The 22,102-nt window shown below is 42.9% G+C and overlaps 1 protein-coding gene across 1 annotated transcript; it reads left to right on the forward strand.

The window, feature by feature from the left end:
• The first annotated feature begins 3,188 nt into the window (after window positions 1-3,188).
• Window positions 3,189-20,142, forward strand: ATP4B (ATPase H+/K+ transporting subunit beta). Its single transcript, XM_064268620.1, has 7 exons — window positions 3,189-3,609; window positions 10,387-10,515; window positions 14,157-14,270; window positions 14,494-14,693; window positions 16,930-16,986; window positions 18,199-18,285; window positions 19,345-20,142. Exons 1-7 carry the CDS (start codon window positions 3,498-3,500, stop codon window positions 19,504-19,506), a joined length of 861 nt encoding a protein of 286 aa, XP_064124690.1. The 5' UTR covers window positions 3,189-3,497; the 3' UTR covers window positions 19,507-20,142.
• Window positions 20,143-22,102: the final 1,960 nt, after the last annotated feature.

Consider the following 22,102-nt stretch of genomic DNA (forward strand, 5'->3'; position numbering starts at 1 on the left):
TTTGAGGATTTCTGGGTTTCCCCTTCATTCTGGAAGGATATTTTTGCTAGATATAGAATTAGGTCAACAAGTCTTTTCTTTCAACACTTGAAAAATATTGTGTCATTTTCTTCTAGCCTCCATGGTTTTTGATGATATATCTGTTATTCTAATTGTTTTTTCCATATAGATAAAGGGTTGTTTTTCTTCAGTTACTTTCAAGACTTTTTTCTTTGTCTTTAGTTTTCAGAAATTTAATTATGATGCATTTTGGTGTGGATTTTTTTTGAGGGGCCTATCTCATTTAGGTTTTGCTCATCTTCTTGAATCTGAATTTACGTTCTTGCCAAATTTGGGAAGATTTCAGCCCTGAGTACTTTCTCAGCCTGCTCTCCTTCTTCTCTCCTTCCAGGGCTCCAATAACACAAATGTTAACTTTTTTTATTATGGTTCCATGCGTGCCTGAGGCCCTGCTCATTTTTTTTTTTAGTCTTTTTTCTTTCTGTTGTTCTGATTGGGTGATTTCTATTGTTTTATCTTCAAGTTCTGTGATTCTTTCCTCTGTTAACCTCCATTCTGATGTTGAGACTATCTATTGAACTTTTTATTTCAGTTATTGTATTTTTCAGTTCTAACATTTCCAGTTGGTTCTTCCTTACATTTTTTATCTCTATGCTGAGACTTTCTGTATCTTTGGTGAGGCTTTCTATCTTTTCATTTGTTTCAAGCATGTTCAATATTGCTCATTGAGACATTTTATCATGGTTTTATCATTTTAAAATCTTTCTCAGATTACTCTAAGATTTATGTCATCTGTTGATTGTCTCTTTTTTTATGAACTTTGAGATCTTCTTGGTTCTTGGTATGATGAGTGATTATCAATTGACTCCTGAACATTATTGTATCCTGTTATGTGACTCTGAGTCTTATTTAACCCTTCTGTTTTAGCTACTTTCTTTTTTTACACCACCTCTTTATTGCCAGGTAGAAGTACAAGTCTAGGTTCTCTACTTAGCCTCCATTGACATGTATTGGAGGGAGGGGCTTCTCATAATTGCCGTGTGGGGGTAGGAGTTTTGGCTTTCCATGTGGTCTCCACTTAAACTACAGCGGGGGTGTCTTGTGACTGCTGGGTAATTGTGAAAGTCCTTGCTCTCCCTTAGGCCTCCTTGGACACTACCCAGGCGGTGATGGGAAGGGAATATTGTTACTGCCAGGTGTGTATGAAAGTCCAGGCTTCCCATATTATCTGGAGCCCATTTTTTTATTGTGCTTTAAGTGAAAGTTTACAAATCAAGTCAGTCTCTCATACAAAAATTTACGTATACCTTGCTTTGCAGCCCTAATTGCTCTCCCTCTGATGAGATAGCACAGTACTTCCCTCCCCTCTCTCTCCTTGTGTACATTTGGGTAGCTTCTGGACACCTCTGCTCTCTTATCTCGCCTCCTGACAGGAGATGCCAACATAGTCTTATGTGTCGACTTGATCCAAGAAGCTTGTTCTTCACAAGTCTCATTTTTCTGGAACCTATTTTTTATGAAGCACCCAATCCTACCTTTCAAAGCATGCTTTGAGGGAAACTGTCCTCTACCAATGTCACTCTCCCTGCCTTTCCATCCCACAAGCACCTGCCTGGCAGCAGGTCATTTTGATAACGTGTGTACAATTCAACACGTATTGTGCACGCTTCTGGGAATTCAGAAACAAAGTTAGGAAGACTAAATTCAAAGATTTTCAGAAAGAATTCTTATTTTCTTAATTTCAAGAGCATCTCGGTACTTTACGAAATAGAGTAAGGCATTTATTCTGCAGACAATGCTTGCTGCACAAAGGTTTACTGCACTCTGGTGTCCCAGGCCCACATGCTGTGAACAGCTAAGCTCTATGCTACCACCAAACTCTATGTTTTTATTGTCCTAAAATTCCAGAGTTGTGAATGGGAACATTGTTAAGGAGAAATGGGTAGGATTGGTCCATTAAGAAATTATAACAGTCTAAGTTAAACCATTAAAAAAAAAAAACAAAAAAACAGCCTGTTGCTGTTCGGTTGATTTCAACTCAAAGCAACCTTAGAGGACAGAGTAGAACTGCCCCATAGGGCTTCCAAGGAGCAGCTGGTAGATTCAAACTGTTGACATTTTGGTTAGCACCAAGATCTTAACCACTGCGCCACCAGGCTCCATCACTGGCCCAGACCTCTACTATTCAGTTGTGATCCTCCAACTACCAGGCATGGGCACTACCTGAGAGCTTGTTGGAAATGCAGTCTCAGGCCCCGTCCAGACTCAGTGGATCAGAACCTGCATTTTAATAAGGTCCCCAGGTGATTTAAGTGCACACTAAATTGTGAGAAACACCTCTAGATTTTCTAGCTGTGAATTCCACCAGAGAAACAAAAAGGTCCTAAAGGGGCTTCATCTCCCTCCACCCTAACAATGAATGTAAGAAGACGTTATCATCACAGTGAAATTGAGCATCTAAAGAGCAGAGAGGTGAAGAAAAACCCTCTGGGAACTCAGAATGCTGTCATCTCGGAATAGCATTTTCTAGCTGTCATTGATACAGTGTTTAAATATCTACTGCAGGCTGCATCTGTTTTCACACCTTGACTTTGCTGTGATTCAGCTCTACCTGCTGTCAGAGATTACCCTTTCCAGTGAGTTATCACTGGAATAATATAAATGACAATAACTGTGAGGCTCATTTATGGAGCACCATTAAGTATATGCATTATCTTATTTAACCTTCTTAACAACTCTGTGGAGCCCTGGTGATGCAGTGGTTAAGAGCTGGGTGGTAACCAAAAGTTTGGGGGTTCGAATCTACCAGCTGCTCCTTGCAAACCCTATAGGGCAGTTCTACTCTGACCTATAGGGTCACCATAAGTCATAATCGACTCAACAGCAAGAGGTTTTTTTTTTTTTTTTGGTTTGAACTACTATGTGCGGTAGATATTGCTACAACTGAAGGAAGTAAGTCTCACGTCAATAGCTAGCTCAAGGTTGCAAACCTAGTGGGTGGCAGTACAAGACTCAAATTCAAGTCTGTTCTATCTCTGGTGTGCTTTTTATATTTTCTTCCAGAATGAAGAAATTGAATGGGGTAAAACTTGATGAGTGGCTGTACATTTCAGCTAAGAAAGTGTTTCTCCTTAGTCATTATCAGAACAGATAGTTACCAGTCAAGGGCACCCCAAGAGGTAGGGGAGTGGTAAGAAACGTGCGGTCACTGGCCTGGGTTTGCCCTGGGAGAGAAAGTGGAAGGGCACCTGATAACAAGAGAACCTTCCAGTGCTCACCAGGGCCTGCACACGATCCCTGATGTTTGGAAAGGGTGATATCTGAGGGCTGGATGATAACACCTCCTAGGTACTTTCCTTGGACTAATTACCCACAATTCCTTTGACCTCTAAAAGAGACTATAAAAATCCAAAGAAAGGGATTTTCTTTTCTCAATCTGAGTTACAAGTAGACTCTCCCATTCTTCAGGAGGAGAGAAGCTTCTGAAATAAGGGATAATGGCAGCTTTACAAGAAAAAAAGACTTGCAGCCAGAGGATGGAAGAATTCCGGCACTACTGCTGGAACCCGGACACCGGGCAGATGCTAGGACGGACTCTATCTAGGTGGGGTACGTGCTGATGGCCGGGATGGTGTTGGTGGGGGTGGTGCTAAACTGTCAAGTCAGTGAGCTCCAGGCCTGAGCACTGTGGGTGTGATGGCTAGAAGGGGAGGAGGGATAGGGACTATGCTGAGACTGAGTCCGATGAGGGCTTGTAACAAAGGAAAGCAGGAGAGAGAGGACTATTAATTAGGCAAAGTTTGGAGCCTGGGTGTGTACAGGGCACACCAGCCCCAGGGCTCGGCCACCAGCTGTGTGTGACTTCAGGCAAGAGACTTTCCTTCCTGGCCTTCACTTTCCTCAAGAGAGGGAAAACGAGGGGTTTAATCAGAGGATCTCAAAGGTCCATTTCAGCCCTGAGATTCTCTCATTCTACAATGCCCACAATGTGTGAAAATTCTGAGAATTGGCCTCTGCCCTTAAATTTTCATTAGCATTTCTAAAGCTACATTCTAAACTGATAATAATTTTTAAAGAGAATTTTAAAAGGGGTGGTGGTGGTTCTTTGGTTAAATAGATTTGGGAAACAGGGATTTATTTAATTAAGTTAAAAAAGTTGCTTTCTTTCCAGACTTCTCCAAGCCCTTGACATGCGAATGAGTAGTGGAAGGCATTGCATGTGAATTTCCAAAACTTACTTGGCATGGGATCCCTTTCTTTCAAGGATTATTGTTGGGTGCCAGTGAGTTGCTTTTGGCTCATAGTGACCCATGTGACAGAACAGAGCTGTCCCCATAGGGTTTTCTAGGCTGTAATCTTTATGGAAGCAGATTGCCAGGTCTTTCTCCTGCAGAGCCTCTGAGTGGGTTCAAACCACCAACCTTTCACTTAGCAATCAAGCGCTTAACCATTCCACCACCAGGGCTCCTTCTTTCAAGGGCGTACTTCTTAAATATGTCCTAGAACTAGTGTTCTGCCGGCCACTTAGAAGGCAAAGGCCCTTGCTGACTGGCAGGAGCTGGCCTCGCTCCCTTATCCTTGTACAAAGAGGTGTAAAGTCACTTAGGTCCCTTCTTTCCCTGGTTGAAAGCAAAAGCAAAGACCTGTCTGACTGAAGATTTTGTGAGAAGGGATGGGCATGGCTTTTTCTGTTACTGTAGGGGTGGAAATTTCCTTATTAAGGCAAGTCTCTAAAGGACAAAAAGTACCTCTGAACCCCCACTACAACCATATTTCACCCCCCCCCCAAAAAAAAATCCCTCATACAAGTCCATTCCAAGTCCTAACAAAGGGATGTAATGTCTATCACAATTGGCCTTAGGAATGGTGTTTCTAAGACAAAATTCCCCCAGACACTCTTTGGCTTAACACTCTTTGGCTTAGGTCTGGAAACTCAGGAAGACTATAATTTCTGCTCCTCTTAGCTGGGAAGGAGTTTCCCTTTAAGGAAAGATGATTTAAAGATGACTTCCTTCTCCCTCACATCCTAGAGAAGTCCCTGGGAGGCGCAAACGGTTCATGCTTGGCTGCTAACCTAAACATCAGCGGTTCGAATCTACCCAGTGTCACCACAAAAAAAAAGCCCTGGTGATCTGCTTCAGTAAAGATTACAGCCAAGAAAACCCCATGGCGCAGTTCTACTCTGTAACACATGGGGTAGCCATGAGTCAGAACGGACTTGATGGCAAGTATTTGGTTTTTTGCGGAGGAGGTTCGCCTCTTAGAACATGCCAGGTTCCCCTGGCCCAGTGTTCTCCTTTGATCCCTGCCCTCTCTCCCTTCCTGTGAGTCCTTGCTACTCACAGTGCGGGTCCGGAGTAGCAACATGGGCCTCACGTGGGCAAATGTTGGAAATGCAGAATCTCAGGCCTCACCTCAGACCTTCTGAGGCAGAATCTACATTTCACAAGCTGCCCTGGCTATTCTTGTGCACATCATAGTTTGAGAAGCACTGCTCCAGGGCACCATTCCTGTCTACCTAGTTTGAAGAGAGAAAGGAAGAAAAGCATCTTTATTTCAATGAGACCACATTTTAGACAAAATTGCATTGATTTCATAGAGCTTGCTGCCATTTGAAGAATACCTCCTGGGGCAATTTAACTGATTCCAATGCCACAGCCATTTATTATTTATTGTGTACAAAGAGTCCCTAGGTGGTGCAGTTAAGTGCTTGGCTGCTAACCAAAAGTTTGGCGGTTCGAGTCCACCCAGAGGCACCTCCAAAGAAAGGCCTGGTGATCTGATTCTGAAAAAAATCAACCACTAAAATATCCTACAGAGCACAGTTCTACTCTGGCACATGTGGACTCAACATGAGTCGGAATCAACTCCATGGCAATTAGTCTTTTGTGTGTGCGTGTGTGTACAAAGCACAAAATATTTGTGCTAAAAGAGATATAATGATAGAGTTTATATAGCCCCCTCCTTAAGGCTATATGATCTGGTAAGAGACACAAAGCATACACCTGAACAACTAGTGCAACTTAAAATATAATAAATACTATATGAAAAAAAAATGCTAAAGATAGGAGAGATTACTTACGGGGGAGGCAGCTGGTAAAACTGCCAGGACAACTTGCTGGAGTAAATGGCATTGAGCCCAGGCCTGAAGGAGGGGAAAGCATTTCCGCAGGCAGAGGGAGATAGGAAGGGAAGACCGCCCGTGCAAGGACACTGGGACAGCAGGGCCTGGGGGAAACCCAGGGGACACAGCAGCTTCCCTGGTGTGTGGGTCAGCTTGGTAAGGGACAGTGGATAGGGCATCTGAGGGAGAAGCTGGGCTCAGGGGTGGCCCCTCAGCCCCTGCCCTTCCCTCGGTAGCCCAGTCCTCTGAGCTATTCTGGCTGAGCAGCCGCAGCCTCACAGAACATGCTGGTCCCAGTGTTTGGTGGTGAAAGGGTCTCAGGAGCCATGGAAAGCACAAGTCAATAAAAACAATAAACACTAAAGGAAAAGGATGCCATACTCTTCTTTAGAAAGGGTGGGGTGGAGAAGGACCTTTTTAGTAAAGCAGTAGAAACAGTATGTGGCGGTGCTTTAAATATTGCAGTTAATTATTGTTAAAGTCATTATGATTTGGGGGCACAGTTCCTTGCCATCTGGAGTTTATTTAACCTTTTATACAATTTGATTTTTTTTTTCTTTTTTGGCAACAAAGGGCTGTATGATAATAGTTATAATCGCTGATACACACATGTGCTTAGCACATGCCAACCCCTGTTCTAATGGCTTTACCTATAATAGCTCATTTAACTCCTCATAATAACCCTACGAGTTAGGAACTATTTTCATCCCCATTTTTCAAATGGGGAAGCTGAGGTGCAGAAGCATTAAGTAACTTGCCTAAGGTCACACAAGGGGCCAAACTAGGACAGGAGCCCAGGCAGCCTGGCTTCAAAGCCACCCTCCAAGCTGCTGTATTGTACAGCCGCCACACCAATATTGATTCCGATTCTTACTTCTTTTCACAACTTCCATTTACATGCTAACTAAAACATGCCCAGCCTACCACTGGGTACTCACCAAGTGGAAACCTGCAGAAAAGATGGTCAGTTGACAAGTGCTGTGCACAGCAATTCGGGAGATAAACTGCCTGGGCAAGTTTTAACGGAAGCCTTTTTAACCTGTTTCTTAATCTGTAAAATGGGGTGAAGAGCCTACCTCGCACAGAGCTATAAGGATTAAACGCGATGACCTGTGTAAAGCACAGGGTGAAAGTTGTTACACATCCTCTCTGCCTCCTTTGTTATTATGAGCTGGTGAAGCTCACCATGCTCATACCTTCTTTCAATAATTATTAAGCATCTACTATACGCCAGGCATTGTTTTCAATATTAAGGATAAAGCAGTAAACAGGACACACAACAATGCCTGCCTTCACAAAGCAGACATTCTAGTTGGGAAAAAGAGACAAGTTAAATAAGACATGTCAGATGGGGAAAACCAAAGCAGAGGGTAAGAGAAGAATCAATAGTCTGGGAAGGCCCTGGTGACAAGAGGACCTTTAGCAGAGAGCTGAGGAGGCAGAGAGAGTCATACAGATCTGGGGTAAGAACATTTCCAGTGGAGGAAACAGGGGCCAAGCCCTGCAGTGAGACTGTGCCTGGTGCAGTCAGCTTCTCCTCTTGCTGGTTCCTGGTTGCTGCAAAACTAAAGCAAGTCTAAAACCAAGTTAATGAATGAATATCATCATAATCTAGCTTATAAATAAACACATGCTTGAGCATAGCAACCCCACCCAAACATCAGCAACACAGATTCCCAGATCGGGGAGAAAGAGCAAAGACAGGAAATGTTGTCACTTGGCTTTTCTACAGCAAGACGATTTAGTAAAGGATTTACTGATGGGTGACCTTAATAAGTCATCTTCATCAGCCTCCACCTGACTGAGTCCAGTACAATGAGATGGTGCCCAGCTACCACCACTGACTGCTCTGACAGGGATCACAATAGAAGGTCCCAGACAGAGCTGGAGAAAAATGTTGAACAAAATTCTAACTCAAAAAGAAAGACCAGACTTGCTGGCCTGACAGAGACTGGAGAAACCCTGAGAGAATGGCCCCTGGACACCCTTTCAGCTCAGCAGTAGTGAGGTCACCTCTGAGGTTCACCTTCTAGGCAAAGATTGAACAGGCCCATGGAACAAGACAAGACTAAATGGGTGTACCAGCCCTGGGGCAGGGACTGGAAGGTAGGAGGGAACAGGAAAGCTGCTAATAGGGAACCCAGGGTTGAGAAGGGAGAGTGTTGACATGTCGTGGGGTTGTTAACCAATGTCATAGAACAATGTATGTACTAACTGTTTGATGAGAAACTAGTTTGTTCTGTAAACCTTCATCTAAAGTACAATTAAAAAAAAAGTTAACATTGTGACTTTTGAGACAGGTCAGCATTTGGCAAGGCCCAGAGAGACACACTAGTATTACCAAGTTAGTCAGGGAAGCCCCACAGGAATGAAGAGAATACGACATCCATTAAACATGGTATTTCAGATCATTACTCATTGCCTCAAGCCACATGGCCTCCCATTCCCACCGTTTCTTACTGATTTGGCTCCTGTCCTTTAATTATATTCAGGGTCATTGGAGAATGAGTCATTAAAAAGAACCTACACCCAAATCATGAGGGAAGAAAAGAACGGGCCCACTTTATTACAGACTTTTCCAGAAAGACCAAAGCCATAACAAGCATAAAAGCATCCTCTACCTGGTATTTTGTTCCTTTAAAACATCTGCTTTGATCAATGCGAGTTAATTTAAAAATGGAAAGATCAAATCTATCCAGCTAACTCAATGTCCAGGAGTCACACATTACAAAAGGGGACGTTTTCTCCATTTGGTTCTGACTGTGAACGGAGAAAAATATCGGTGTGTTTTAGAATCAAACAAAATCGAGTCCCCTTTGTATTTATCTGAACAGTTAGCATTCCTAGGGAAAATGTCTATTTCTGGGAAGAGTGTTCATTTTTTTTTTTTTAATTTTTATTGTGCTTTAAGTGAAAGTTTACAAATCAAGTCCATTTCTCACACAAAAACTTATATACACCTTACTACATACTCCCAATTGCCCTCCCCCTAATGAGACAGCCGGCTCCCTCCCTCCACTCTCTCTTTTTGTGTCCATTCCGCCAGTTTCTAACCCCCTCTACCCTCTCATTTCCCCTCCAGGCAGGAGATGCCAACATAGTCTCAAGTGTCCGCCTGATCCAAGAAGCTCACTCCTTGCCAGCGTCCCTCTCCAACCCATTGTCCAGTCCAATCCCTGTCTGAGTAGTTGGCTTTGGGAATGGCTCCTGTCCTGGGCCAACAGAAGGTCTGGGGGCCATGACCACCAGGGTCCTTCTAGTCTCACCATTAAGTCTGGTCTTTTTATGAGAATTTGGGGTCTGCATCCCACTGAAAAGCGTTAATTTTTAAGTGTCTCCATTTCTCTCCTCCTTCTTACATTAATACTTTAAGCAAGGTTGATCGCGTGCCTCAAGCTCAATAGGAATTCCTGATCATGTCTGCTAAAAAGCACCTGCTAAACCAGCATCTCATTGCTGCTCCTTTTCTCTCCTGTAGAAGAGGACGGAGTTGGCCCGCTGGCCATGAGCCATAATACCTGACTGGCGTCTATAACAGAGAACCCTTGAGATATTTCTAGGAGCATTCACCATACATGGGGTTATTTTCTTTTCGGTAGGAGGTAAAAAGACAGAAACAAGGAAGCTCTGCAAAGACAGGAGCTACATGTTCAGAGCTCCAAGCTCTCAGACCCGTATTTAAATCCCAGCTCCTCCACTTACTAGCTGTGACCTTCCGCGAGCAACCTACTTTACCTCTTTGACCCCAGTTTCCTTTCCTAAATAAAATGCAGGTAACAATAACTTCTGCCTCAGAGAGTTAAGATTGGCTGGCTCAGTGTCTGTGAAGTGCCTGACACATAGGAAGAGCTCAGTTAGCGTTAGTTGTTGTTGTTACAGTTACTACTCCAACCAAATGCATCTAAGATTACACTTAAAATGTCCGCTGAAGTGAAAGAAGCCAGACACAAACAGTCACATGCCGTACGACTCCATTTACGTGAAACATCTAGGACAGGCAAATCCGCAGAGACAGAGAGCAGACTAGTGGTTGCCAGGGGTTTGGGGTGGAGGTTGGGTGGGTGGGAGGGTAACTGCTTAATGGGTACAGGGGTTCCTTTTGGGGTGACTGAAACGTTCTGGAATGAGATAGTAGTGATGGTTGCACAACACCGGGAAGGTACTAAATGTCACTGAATACGCTCTAAAATGGTGAATTTTATGCTATCTGATTTTACTGCAATTAAATGTTGGCAGCTTCTTATACTGCTTCCTCTTTACAGTGTGGATTAGCCTCTATTACGTGGGTTTCTACGTGGTGATGACAGGGCTCTTTGCGCTGTGCATTTACACGTTGATGCGGACCATCGACCCGTACACACCAGACTACCAGGATCAATTAAAATCACCAGGTAAATACGAGAGTTGAACTGTTTAGCCCAGTGATCAACTATGCCCAGGGAACAGACAGACTCCCTAGACACTGACATTCATAGCAAAGGTGCAGAAGTAGTAATATGCAGTCCTGGATACACTCAGCCAGACATAGAAAATCCTCTCCCCCTGGAATGACACCCAGAGAAGCAAGCACTTGCCTGGGCTCCCAGGGCTGCTCTGGGTAACGCTGGATGGCAATAAAAGGGGCCTCTGTGCTCACGTCTGCGATGACCTCTGAAGGCAGCCACCTCAGCTGCCTAACTGGCTTTGGAAAACATCCCAAGTGCATAGATGGCCACTCAGTTTCTTTCCATGAGGAAGACGACCCCCAATTATAAAGTCTGACTTTGGCTTTAGTTTTAATTATTAAAACAGAAGGTTTTTTTTTTTTTATTACAGAAGGGAAAAACAGGATTTATATTCACTTACTTTATATGCTTATACAGGCACAGAGAACATTTCTGGAAGGATAGACAAGAATCTTAACTGAGAGTAGGCCTAGCAGATTAGTAATGAAGGAATTGGAGGAGGGAAAGAGTTTCTGCTTTCCATTTTATGTCCTTCAGTATTGGATGCATCTCTTCTGTGGGAATATATTACTCTCATAATAATAAATCAAAACTCAGAATATTAAATTTTCTTTATGTACCAAGCACTGCCCTATACAATGACAAAGAAGCTAAAATAAGTTAAAGGCTTGAGCCAGAGGTTCAAGGTGGCGGACTGAGCATACATTCTCTTCTCATTAAGACAGTACTGGAATGATAGAATGTAATTAGTAACAAAACCATAACACGTCAGAAATGCTCAGAAAAGTTTAGAAGATAACAGCAAATAGGATCTGATTGACCGAGAATACCAAAAGCAAGAAAGAAATCCAAGAACAGAGAAAAACCCCAACCAAAACATCAACAGTACAAGCTGTGTTTCCCAGTGGAGCCCAGAGAAGCCCCAGGCTGGAGTCCATAGACAAGTGGAGGGTGTGAACCGTGAGGGCCACCAGCAGGACACTGCAAAAAGCTGGGTCCCTCCCCAGTCCCCAAGGATGCAAACAGCTTTCACAGCGCAGGTAACAGATTGGATAATGGGGCTCAGGGGAGAAGCAGAGAGAGTTTGGAGTTGAGTCTAGACCTCTACCTTGGAGTCAAAGAATTGAGGAGGGGTCAGAGGGAAGACAAAGAAAACGCTAAGCAGGAATTTAATAAACTGCTCTATTCTCAGATTAAAGTCTTTCTGACTTTGGCAGTTGTGGGGCTGCCCAGCCTACCTGCCAGCTCTCCCCACTCACCCAGAGCCCACAACAGACCTCCTTCAGAGCCTCTGGAGCTACAGACCCACACAACCACAGGACACGTGTGCCATCTCCCTTGACCAAATCCACCCAGTTCTTCGTTCACAAATATAAACTCATGACTAAGGATTCTCAGATAACTTGGGGTTGGGACAGAGCAAGAAAGAGAAGAGCAAAGAAGAAAAGCAGAACTGAACCTGGAAGAAGTAGCGATAAATCCAAGATCGCGTGAGAACTTAAATACATCTTTACTAGCACCCTCAGAGAGATCAGAGATATTGGCAGCCTTTGAACAAGAACAGGCTATAAGAAAGGAACAGTCAAAGAAAAAAGTTCTGGAAATTAAAAATATGAGTGCCAAAACAAAAAATATCATGGAAAGAATTGATGGTAGACTGGACATGGCCCAAGCCAAGCTGGTGGTCTGGAGGCTGAAGTGAGCAGATGTTTCAGGACAGGGAGACAGAGAGCTAAAAGACAGCACATGTGAGAGAAAAGTTAAAGCCCTTGCTTAAAAATATAAAGAAGAGTGATCCCAGACAGAGCTGGAGAAAAATGGGGAACAAAATTCTAACTCACTCTATGTTGGCATCTCCTGCCTGGAGGGGAGATGAGAGGGTAGAGGGGGTTAGAAGCTGGTGAAATGGACACGAAGAGAGTGGAGGGAGGGAGCAGGTTGTCTCATTAGGGGGAGAGTAATTGGGAGTATGTAGCAAGGTATATATAAGTTTTTGTGTGAGAGACGGACTTGATTTCGTAAACTTTCACTTAAAGCACAATAAAAATTATAAAAAAAATTTTTTTAACTCACAAAAACAGACCAGACTTACTGGTCAGACAGAAACTGGAGAAACCCCAAGAGTATGGCCCCGAGACACCCTTTTAACTCAGTACTGAAGTTACTCCTGAGGTTCACCCTTCCGCCAAAGATTACACAGGTCCATAAAACAAAACCAGACTAAATGGGCACACCAACCCAGGGGCAAGGATGAGAAGGCAAAAGGGGACAGGAAAACTGGCTCGCACAACGGAATATTAGACGCAGTTGGTCAAAACAATGTCACAAGCTGATATGAAATGACTTGGAAAGATGCTTACAACTGGCATCGGAAAATGAAAAAAAGGTATAATATGGATATCATGAGCCCATTTATGTAACAAAAAAATACATATACATATGACACACACATGCACATTTCTACATTTCTGCATTTACAGAGAAAACCGTTTTAAAACAATGCACACTCAACTGTTGAGATTGGGGGGAAAACATGACTTTTGCTCTTAATTTCCCACACTTCTGCATTTTGACTTTTTTAAAATTCACAATTAACCTGTTGCTAGGTTGCTTTTGTACGTAACCAAAACCAGTGAGGACTTTTCAAAATGTGCGTCAAAATACAATTTCATTCAGGAGCTCAAGTTTAGATTCTGGATCAGTCATCACCATTAACAGCAGTGAAAAAAGGGCCACCGCAGCAGACGTGCGTGCTTACTCAGGCAAAGCACAAAGGAAGAGAACTTCTTGGCTTGCAGCTGAAAGCTGCTCATCATGAGGTGGGTTTCAAGAACTGGTAACTGGTGTGTAGCACTGCACTGAGGGAGGGCTGTGCAAGTTCAAGTCAGAATTGAGACGGTCAAGAGTCTACTGTGGACACGAGTCAGAGAAAACACGCACATGGTGCTCCTGTGAATAACGTGTCGAATACACAGTTTCCTAAGGGTCAGCAGGACCCCCAATCTCTCTCTGGCTAGTGGACATGAAGCCCACACATCATCAGTGAATTCCCAGGAGCCTTGGATTCTTTGGTGACACAAATGTCTAATGTCCTCAGCTGCTAACCGAAAGGCTGGAGGTTTGAGTTCACCCAGAAATGCCACACAAGAAAGGCCTGGTGATCTACTTGTGAAAAAAAAACAGCCATTGAAAACCCTATGGAGCGCCAACTCTGATAAACATGGGGTCACCACGAGTCAGAGTCGGCCCGTCAGCAACTGGTTGGTTGTTGCTGGTTTTTAATTCCTTACTGGATGTGGCTTTTTCTCATCATGTTGCTGTCAAGTTTAAATCAATTCTAAATAAACCGAGAAGAATGGTTTGCAGGTTACTTTGCACATGGAGTTTCCTTCCTCAAATCCTGAAGAGCTTTAGAAGAGTTTCCACACGTACTATATAACTTTGACCCAAATTATCCAAAACCTTGGCCTACAATCCTGTAAAAGTGGGGCAGTTCTGCATTCTACTCATGGATTTCATAGCTAACGACTTGGATAGGAGTGAACATTTGGACAAACGAAATAAAATCTATGATGTTCTCTTTCCAGGGGTAACCTTAAGGCCAGATGTTTATGGAGAGAAAGGTCTGCAAATTTTCTACAATGTTTCTGATAATAAAACCTGGACAGACCTAACAAATATGCTTCACAAGTTCCTGGCAGGTAAGCTAACAAAAAAAAAAAAAAAAATTCTTAGGGTTTTGTTTTCATTTTCTAAATTTCACTCAGGAACTCGCGGCCAAGTCAACACTTTTATACAACCTAAGGTTGGTCTGGTTGGAAATCTGCTAACCACACTGTTGTGGAATGATAGCAGGCAAGGATGCTGGCAGCAGACACACCAGGTCAGCTTACTTACTCGTTTGTGCCTTTGTGATCTGCACAGCCTATTCTCCAGCAGCTCAGAAGGCCAATATAAACTGCCCTTTGGAGAGGTACTATTTCCAGGAAAGTTTCGACGCTCCTAACCACACCAAGTACTCCTGCAAGTTCCCGGTAGATACACTGCAAAACTGCTCCGGCCTGATAGATCCTAACTTTGGATTTGAAGAAGGAAAGCCCTGTTTTATTATTAAAATGAACAGGGTGAGTATCAAGAATTCCAAGATCAGAGATCAAATGTGAAAACTTCTAGAGCCAGACACTGAAACCGTGGGGGTCACGTTTAACTGTCACGCACTACAACACAGAGATGGAGGAATAAACAGAATCCTAGCCAGGGCTTCCACTGAAGCGGTGGGGCTGGAATTGGAGCCTCCACCCTTTCTGTGTGCACAGGTTCAACACCTGTCCCTCCCATTTGGCACATCAGCTTACTTTCTCCAAGGTACAAATATAAAGCCCTCCATTCAGACACAGGTGTTTATTCAGCAGTATAGGGCATTTGGATCTTGTCAGGCAGAATACAGAGCTATTTAGGATTAGCCCCCACCTTCAGGGCTAACTGGAGAAAGATGTGTACACATAAGTGCAAGGCCAAAAAAACCCAAACCCGTTGCGGTTGAGCCGATTCCGACTCACAGCGACCCTATAAGACAGAGAACTGTCCCACAGGCAGCTTCTGGTTAGCAGCCAAGCACTTAACCAGGGCTCTGTAAAGAAGCCAGGGCAGTATATACGGCATAAATCTGGTTTCAGGCTGGAAGAGAATTTGGATACCACCTAGTGCAATGGTTTCCAAAGCAGATCATAGATTCATTTATGCATTTGATATTTACTAAGTTATGCATGTGATATTTACTAAGCACTTTAGGGTCAGGCACGGGCGGTGCTGGGGCGTCAACAGTGCCCAAGGCAAACCTGGTCTCCCCACGGCCATAAAAAGAACAAATAATGAGAAGGGCATAAGGGTAGCACTAATCTAGCCACGGGGGCATGGCACTGTTTATTTTCCATTTTAAAAACCCTAAAGCCATGCTCTTACCCACTGGCACAGACATAAAATATTCTTGCTTTGAGATGGAATTTCATCAGTGCTGACTGGTTGTTAAGACTGGTTATCCTGGACTCCCCAGCAGACCTCTGGTTGGCAGGTGTGTATGTCTAATGCAGAGCCTGGGTGGTGCACATGGCTAAGTGCTCAGCTGCTAACCAAAAGGTTTGCGGTTCAAGGCTACCCAGAAGCACCTCTGAAGAAAGACCTGGCTATCTTGTTTGTGAAAAACCAGCCATTGAAAACTCTGTGGAGTACAGATCTACTCTGATACACATGGGGTTCTCATGAGTCGGAGTCGACTTGAACGGCACCTGGTTTTAACACTCCTGGAGCACAGGAAGACGGCTCCAGAGCCTTAGAGGAGGAAAAATCTATGGCTGGAGAAATTCAAATATTTAAGGGAAAGGCAGGTCCTGTACTGAGTCTTTGGCACAAACAGGTGGAAACGAAGGGCTAGGGTTTCAGATGGGAGGGTGAGTAAAGGCATGGGTTTATACTGCAAGCTGGCCAGATGGGCAGAATGTTTGCCCAGAGCTCACAATGAGGTCAGAAAACTAAACTATGCAGGAAGGGAAAGAAGAGGAAAGACATTTGTTGGTGCCTATTTTTTTTTTTTTATTACTAACTAGGAAACCCTGGTGGTGCAGTGGTTAAGAGCTGCGGCTGCTAACCAGAAGGCCACCAGTTCAAATCCACCAGGCGCTCCTTGGAAACCATATGGGGCAGTTCCGTCCTATAGGGTTGCTATGAGTTGGAATCAACTCGATGGCAATGGGTTTGGTTTTTTGGTTTATTATTGACTAGCGGAGCCCTGGTGGAGCAGTGGTTGAGAGCTCGGCTGCTAACCAAAAGGTCGGGAGTTCAAATCCTCTATGGGGCAGTTCTACCCTGTGCAATAGGGCTGCTATGAGTCAACTCAACAGCAACTGTTTTACTACTGACTAGACACTATGCTGTTTTTTAGTACATGGAGGGCCAAGCTTGGAAGCCAAGTTAAGAAATCTATAGAGTGATGGTAAAGACCACGCTGTATGGACCAGGCAGACCTAGGTTCTGTTCCAGCTCTGCCGCTCAGCAGCTGGGTGAGCCAGGGCAAAGACCCTTATATCCCAGGCCAAGAGGAGCTCCGGAGGGGTTGGTTGTCTCAAAACATGAGTCACTTAGATTCATTAGGGGTTTATTAGAATAGGAACCACCAGTCAGATCAAAGGTGATGTTCTCATTCCCCAACTGGACAGGTCCTTTGAATGTCCCACCCGAGGCTCTGATAGGGAGCTAGCTTGGCTTTCTGTCCCATTCACAGACAGGGACCACTGCAGAACATCCACATTAGTAAGGGCTCCGGGTCCAGTGTGATTGTGAGTACAAATGCTCTTCCCTTTCCAGATTGTCAACTTCCTCCCCAGCAACAGCACTGCTCCCAGAGTGGACTGCACGTTCCCGGTGAGTGCGAATCTTTTCTTGGCCAGTTTCTGCAATGCATTGGGGCTTTAGCTCTTTCTCTAAGGCTGTTTCGGAAAAGGAGTGGGTGAAAGTGAGTTTTGTTTACAGTTACCCTATAAAATGTATGTATGGGAACAACTTTACAAGTTTTCTCTAAGATCTCCAATTCTTAGCCTAATAAATCAGTTGTACAAATCGCATATGCCATCACTGAAAAGGTTCGTTACAGGGGACAAAAACCCAGTAAGAAGAAACTGTTTTCTCTTGTTTTGCTTCAAAAAGCCCCTGGCATTGTTTATTACTAACATAGTTCAGAATGTTTGGTGGTGATATGGGGAAACTAAGGTACTTATAGAACATGGTTTTGTTCTTTTATTTGCAAAAAATATGTCCAGATTACCAATAGCTTTAGTTGTTAAACAGTGTATGGTATATGGGCTACTCAGAGTTGCCACTAATCTCAGGTTTATTCCAGGTATTTCCAAAACTAGGTTTAAAGTACAGCATTAAAAATACCAAATTTGCTTTCCTAAAATATTTTCTGAAGTTTCTTTTGTCCATTGTATTAGAAACCAAAATTTCAGTCATTATTAACAATTTAACAATATAAATTTACAATGCAGTACTTGGGGATTCCATAGAAAGATCGCATCCCTTTAAAGCCTTCATTCTCTTCTGGTTACAGTTGTTTCTGTGTTTCTTTCAGTCATTTTAACCACACATGTGTACACTGACTTGAGATTTCCACAGACATGAAAGCATTTGTCATCTAGTCTTTAAGCTTAAACTATAAAAAAAAAAAAATTGGACAATTTGCTAATTCTGCTAATGAAAGGAAATAAATCTCAGAAAAACATGTTTATTAACTCCCAGAAAGTCACTCAAACTTTTAAACCAGTTTTGGCAACCAGTGCGTACCAGCTATCACGGCTTTCATTTCCATGTGCAGATAAGCTAGCGAGTGCTCAACTTTATCACATACCTGTATTTTCTGAGTAAGACCTCAAAACGGTACAAATACAACTGTTGATAAGTTACCAGGTGCTCTGCATATTAACAAATGACCTTCCTAATAGGGCCTCGGTGCTGATTATAAAGATTAGATCATCTGCAACTACTATGCAATAAGGTGTCGGTCATCACCTGCACAGCGCACACACAGACAACACTCTAATTACACATTGGTTTCTCCTCCCTCAGGAGGACCACAAGGACACCCCACCCCTGGAGGTTGAGTACTACCCACCCAACGGCACCTTCAGCCTACACTACTTCCCTTACTATGGGAAAAAAGCTCAGGTATGTTTGCTTTGCTTTTCCCTGACCACAGCCACTTCCCCCGAATCATCTCACACTTAGCAATGCTTAACAAAAAGAAAGGAATACATGTTCTTTATTTATAAAAATGAAATAAAGGCATTACTTAATGCCAGCTCTCACCACTTAATGGTTTGATGTTCCTCAAACCCACTTTTCCTAATGACCTGAAAACATATTCCTCCCATGAAATAAATATCAAATCTAATTCTTTTACTTTCTGAGAGCCTCCCAAATCCTTTAGGACAACTGCCTATCTATTTTAAAGCACTTCTTCCATTACCTCATGCTTTTTCCTCTTCATTTTATTTTTATATTAATTTTCACCAAATATGTTATGAAGTTTAATTGGCAATTGTTATTGTCTGTCTCCTCCAGACCAATTCTAAGGGGGGAAACATTTTTATCCTAGTAAATTCTAGAGGAAGTATCAAAGCTGATGCCAATCTAGTAAATAGGAAACCAAAAACCAGTTGAGTCGATTCTGACTCATAGCGACTCTACAGGACAGAATAGAACCGCCCCATAGGGTTTCAAGGAGCAGCTGGTGGATTCTAACTCCCGACCTTTTGGTTAGCAGCCAAGCTCTTACCCACTGTGTCACTGGGGCTCCGTTAAATAGGGAAGGTGAACTGAAAGTTTAATGATCATTCTAGGTCTGATTCAGAGATCGGACATACATGAGAAACACCTCTTTGTTAAATTTTCTGCTCCTGCTACCAATATAACTAGATGTTGATACCACGCTTGTTTAAAAAGGAACCCTCAGGGCACAATGGCTAAGCGCTGGGCTGCTAACTGAAAGGTTGGTGATTCGAACCCAGCATCAGCTCATCAGAATAAAAACCTGGTCATCTTCTCCCATAAAGATGACAGCCTAGAAAACGCTATGGGGGCAGTTCTACTGTCATATGGGGTTGATACGAGTTGGAATTGACTTGACAGGACACAACAATAACCCTTGTTTATACAATTTTTTTTCCTGAATGTCAAGAGTTTTTTTTTTTTAAACATCTAAGTTTTTTTGTATTTCTATCTCAGCCCCAATATAGAAACCCTCTGGTTGCAGCAAAATTTCTCAACATCCCCAAGAACACAGAAGTTGTCATCGTGTGCAAAATCATCGCAGAATACGTTACCTTCGACAATCCCCATGACCCGTATGAAGGAAAAGTGGAATTCAAACTTAAAATTCAGAAGTAAACTAGCAAGAGTAGGCATACTATAATTCCGGTAAGACTCAAGAAGACGGGTCATACCCTGCAGCCTAACTTACAAACCATCACCTTCTTGGTTGATCTTAATGTACCTGGTTCCTTACCAAATCACCTGGAAAAAATTTTAGAATGCCAATCCTAAAGTCAATTTGGTAGCTCCAGAGAGGCTTTTAGGTGTAAAGTACTTACGGTTAGTATCGGCTGTTTCTCATTAAATCTTTATTCTTATTTCTTTAGATAGAATTTGCAGCTACAATAAAAATGCTGGGCTAACATGGTAACCATAAGGCAGAAACTATCCAGTTAATGGGCTATGAAGCTGATTCATCTCTATTTAGAAGTCACTTTTCTTACTACCATTTATTTTTTTCTATATTGTACTGTGAACCACTGTCATATTCATATGAAAACTACTAATACACTATGTAAAACCTGACTTATGATCATGTATATTCTGAATCCTTGCTTTGAAGAATGCAGTTCCTAAATTGTAAAAACATTAAAATTACTCTTATTCTACACACACACAAAAAGTCATGTCTTTTCTGATATGGAGACAGAACTAACTAGAAATTAAACACTTCCCTTAAAAAGCTTCTTTTTAAAGTTTCCGTCACAGGACAGGAAAATCACCACAAAAATGTCGGCGTGGGAGTTGTCAAATAAAAACATTTACTCATACCGACAAGTACCAAAATAATAATAATAGCCCAAGCCCATTGCCATCGAGTTGATTCAGACTCACAGTGACTCTACAGGACAGGGCAGGGTTTCCAAGAAGTGGCTGGTGGATTCCAACTGCTGACCTTTTGGTCAGCAGCTGAGCTCTTAACCACTGTGCCACCAGGGCCCCACTGACAAGTATAGCGAAGAATGATTTCAGGAGAAAATTAAGTATGATATGAAGATATCATCAACTTGACAGAATTTAAAAAATCAAATATAATGAAAATTACTAGTTCATCCTTCCTTTCACTAAGCACAAGCTTAAACCCCAACTCTCTCCTCTGACATTCAAGGTGTGGAAGCCTGCAGTTCCATTCTGTCCAAACAAACCTGTTCTCACCAAATATCACTTGCTTTTTACCCAAACAACTGGGTGAGGCCCACATGTTCTCCTAAATCTCATACAACTGTCAAGTTCAATGTTACTCCAACAAAGCCACATACAAACTTACATACAATTGATTGGCATATGAAAACCCATCAACCTATAATACACCAAGCAGGTGGTGGCAAACTAGCTCAGAAGCCTATCAACAGAGAAATCTGATTAAAAGCAAAGTATCTGGAGAAATGAAAAAAAAAAAACCCTCAAATATTTTGTAAGGTTAACTGAATTAATTTATTGGACAACTGTACTATGGATGTGACGACTGACTCAAACGCAGGATTGTGAGGATGGCTCAGGAGGGACAGCACCTAACAACATACTATGTGAAGCATTGTATCAAGCATTTTTCATCGCTTTCCCCTGTAAATAAAGAACTGTTGAGGCAACACAGCAACGTGCATGTTTGTTTTTATTATACAGCTACATTATTATGCTAACATATTTGGTACTTTATAAAACACACCAAAAGCATTTTTAAAAGAGATATAAATTGAAAGTCTCACATTTTTCTCCAGGCCCCAGTGGTTTGTTCTGGTGCAGCGCCTTCAGAGACGACTCCTGTATACCAAACAAAACCAAACCCACTGCTGTCGAGTCGACTCATAGCGACCTTATAGGGCAGAGTTGAACTGCCCCATAGAGTTTCCAAGCAGTGCCTGGTGGATCTGAACTGCTGACCTTTTTGGTTAGCAGCCGTAGCACTTAACCACTACGCCACCAGGGTCTACCGTATGCAGTAAAGGGAAAAAGACAATTGAGAATAGTTTCCAGCACACACAGGAATTTGGAATAAGGCAGGGAAGAACATAATAACCCTATGACTAGCTGTCTGACAATATCAGCAATAACTGACAAGCACCAAATTAGTACTATGCACAATAATTACCACGGCGATCACAACTCCTCAGAGCAGTGCACTTCACATTTCAATGTGCACGCGAAGCCCCTGGCGATCTTGTTAAATGCAGGTTCCGATTAGGCAGGCCTAAGTGGGGGTCCGATTCTGCATTTCCAGTAAACTTCCAGGTAACCGCATTGCTTTGGCCAGTTAAGGTTTTAAAGGACAGGTAGCTGTTTGGAGATAGTCACTGTCGTGGATTGAATTGTTTTCCCCCAAAATACGTGTACACTTGGTTAGGCAGGATTCCCAGTATTGTGTGACTGCCCTCCATTTTGTGATTTTCCTATGTGTTATAAGTCATCATCTCTGCTGTGGTTAAAGACGAAACCCTGGTGGCGTAGTGGTTAAGTGCTACGGCTGCTAACCAAGAGGTCGGCAGTTTAAATCCACCAGGTGCTCCTTGGAAACTCTATGGGGCAGTTCTACCCTGTCCTATAGGGTTGCTATAGCAGCAGGTTTGGTTTTTTGTTTCGTGGTTAAAGAGGATTAGGGTGGGACATAACACCCTTACTCAGGTCACATCCCTGACCCAATGTGAAGGGAGTTTCCCTGGGGTGTGGCTTGCAC

This window comes from Loxodonta africana, chromosome 15 (genome assembly GCF_030014295.1).
Source record: "Loxodonta africana isolate mLoxAfr1 chromosome 15, mLoxAfr1.hap2, whole genome shotgun sequence".
NCBI classification, from domain to species: domain Eukaryota; kingdom Metazoa; phylum Chordata; class Mammalia; order Proboscidea; family Elephantidae; genus Loxodonta; species Loxodonta africana.

Bases quoted from the DNA above. Each gene is read 5' to 3' on its own strand.
- ATP4B (XM_064268620.1), top strand. From the start codon at position 3,498: ATGGCAGCTTTACAAGAAAAAAAGACTTGCAGCCAGAGGATGGAAGAA. The intron at 14,271-14,493 runs GTAAGCTAACAA...TGATCTGCACAG, and splicing joins GCTTCACAAGTTCCTGGCAG to CCTATTCTCCAGCAGCTCAG. The intron at 14,694-16,929 runs GTGAGTATCAAG...TTCCCTTTCCAG, and splicing joins TTATTATTAAAATGAACAGG to ATTGTCAACTTCCTCCCCAG.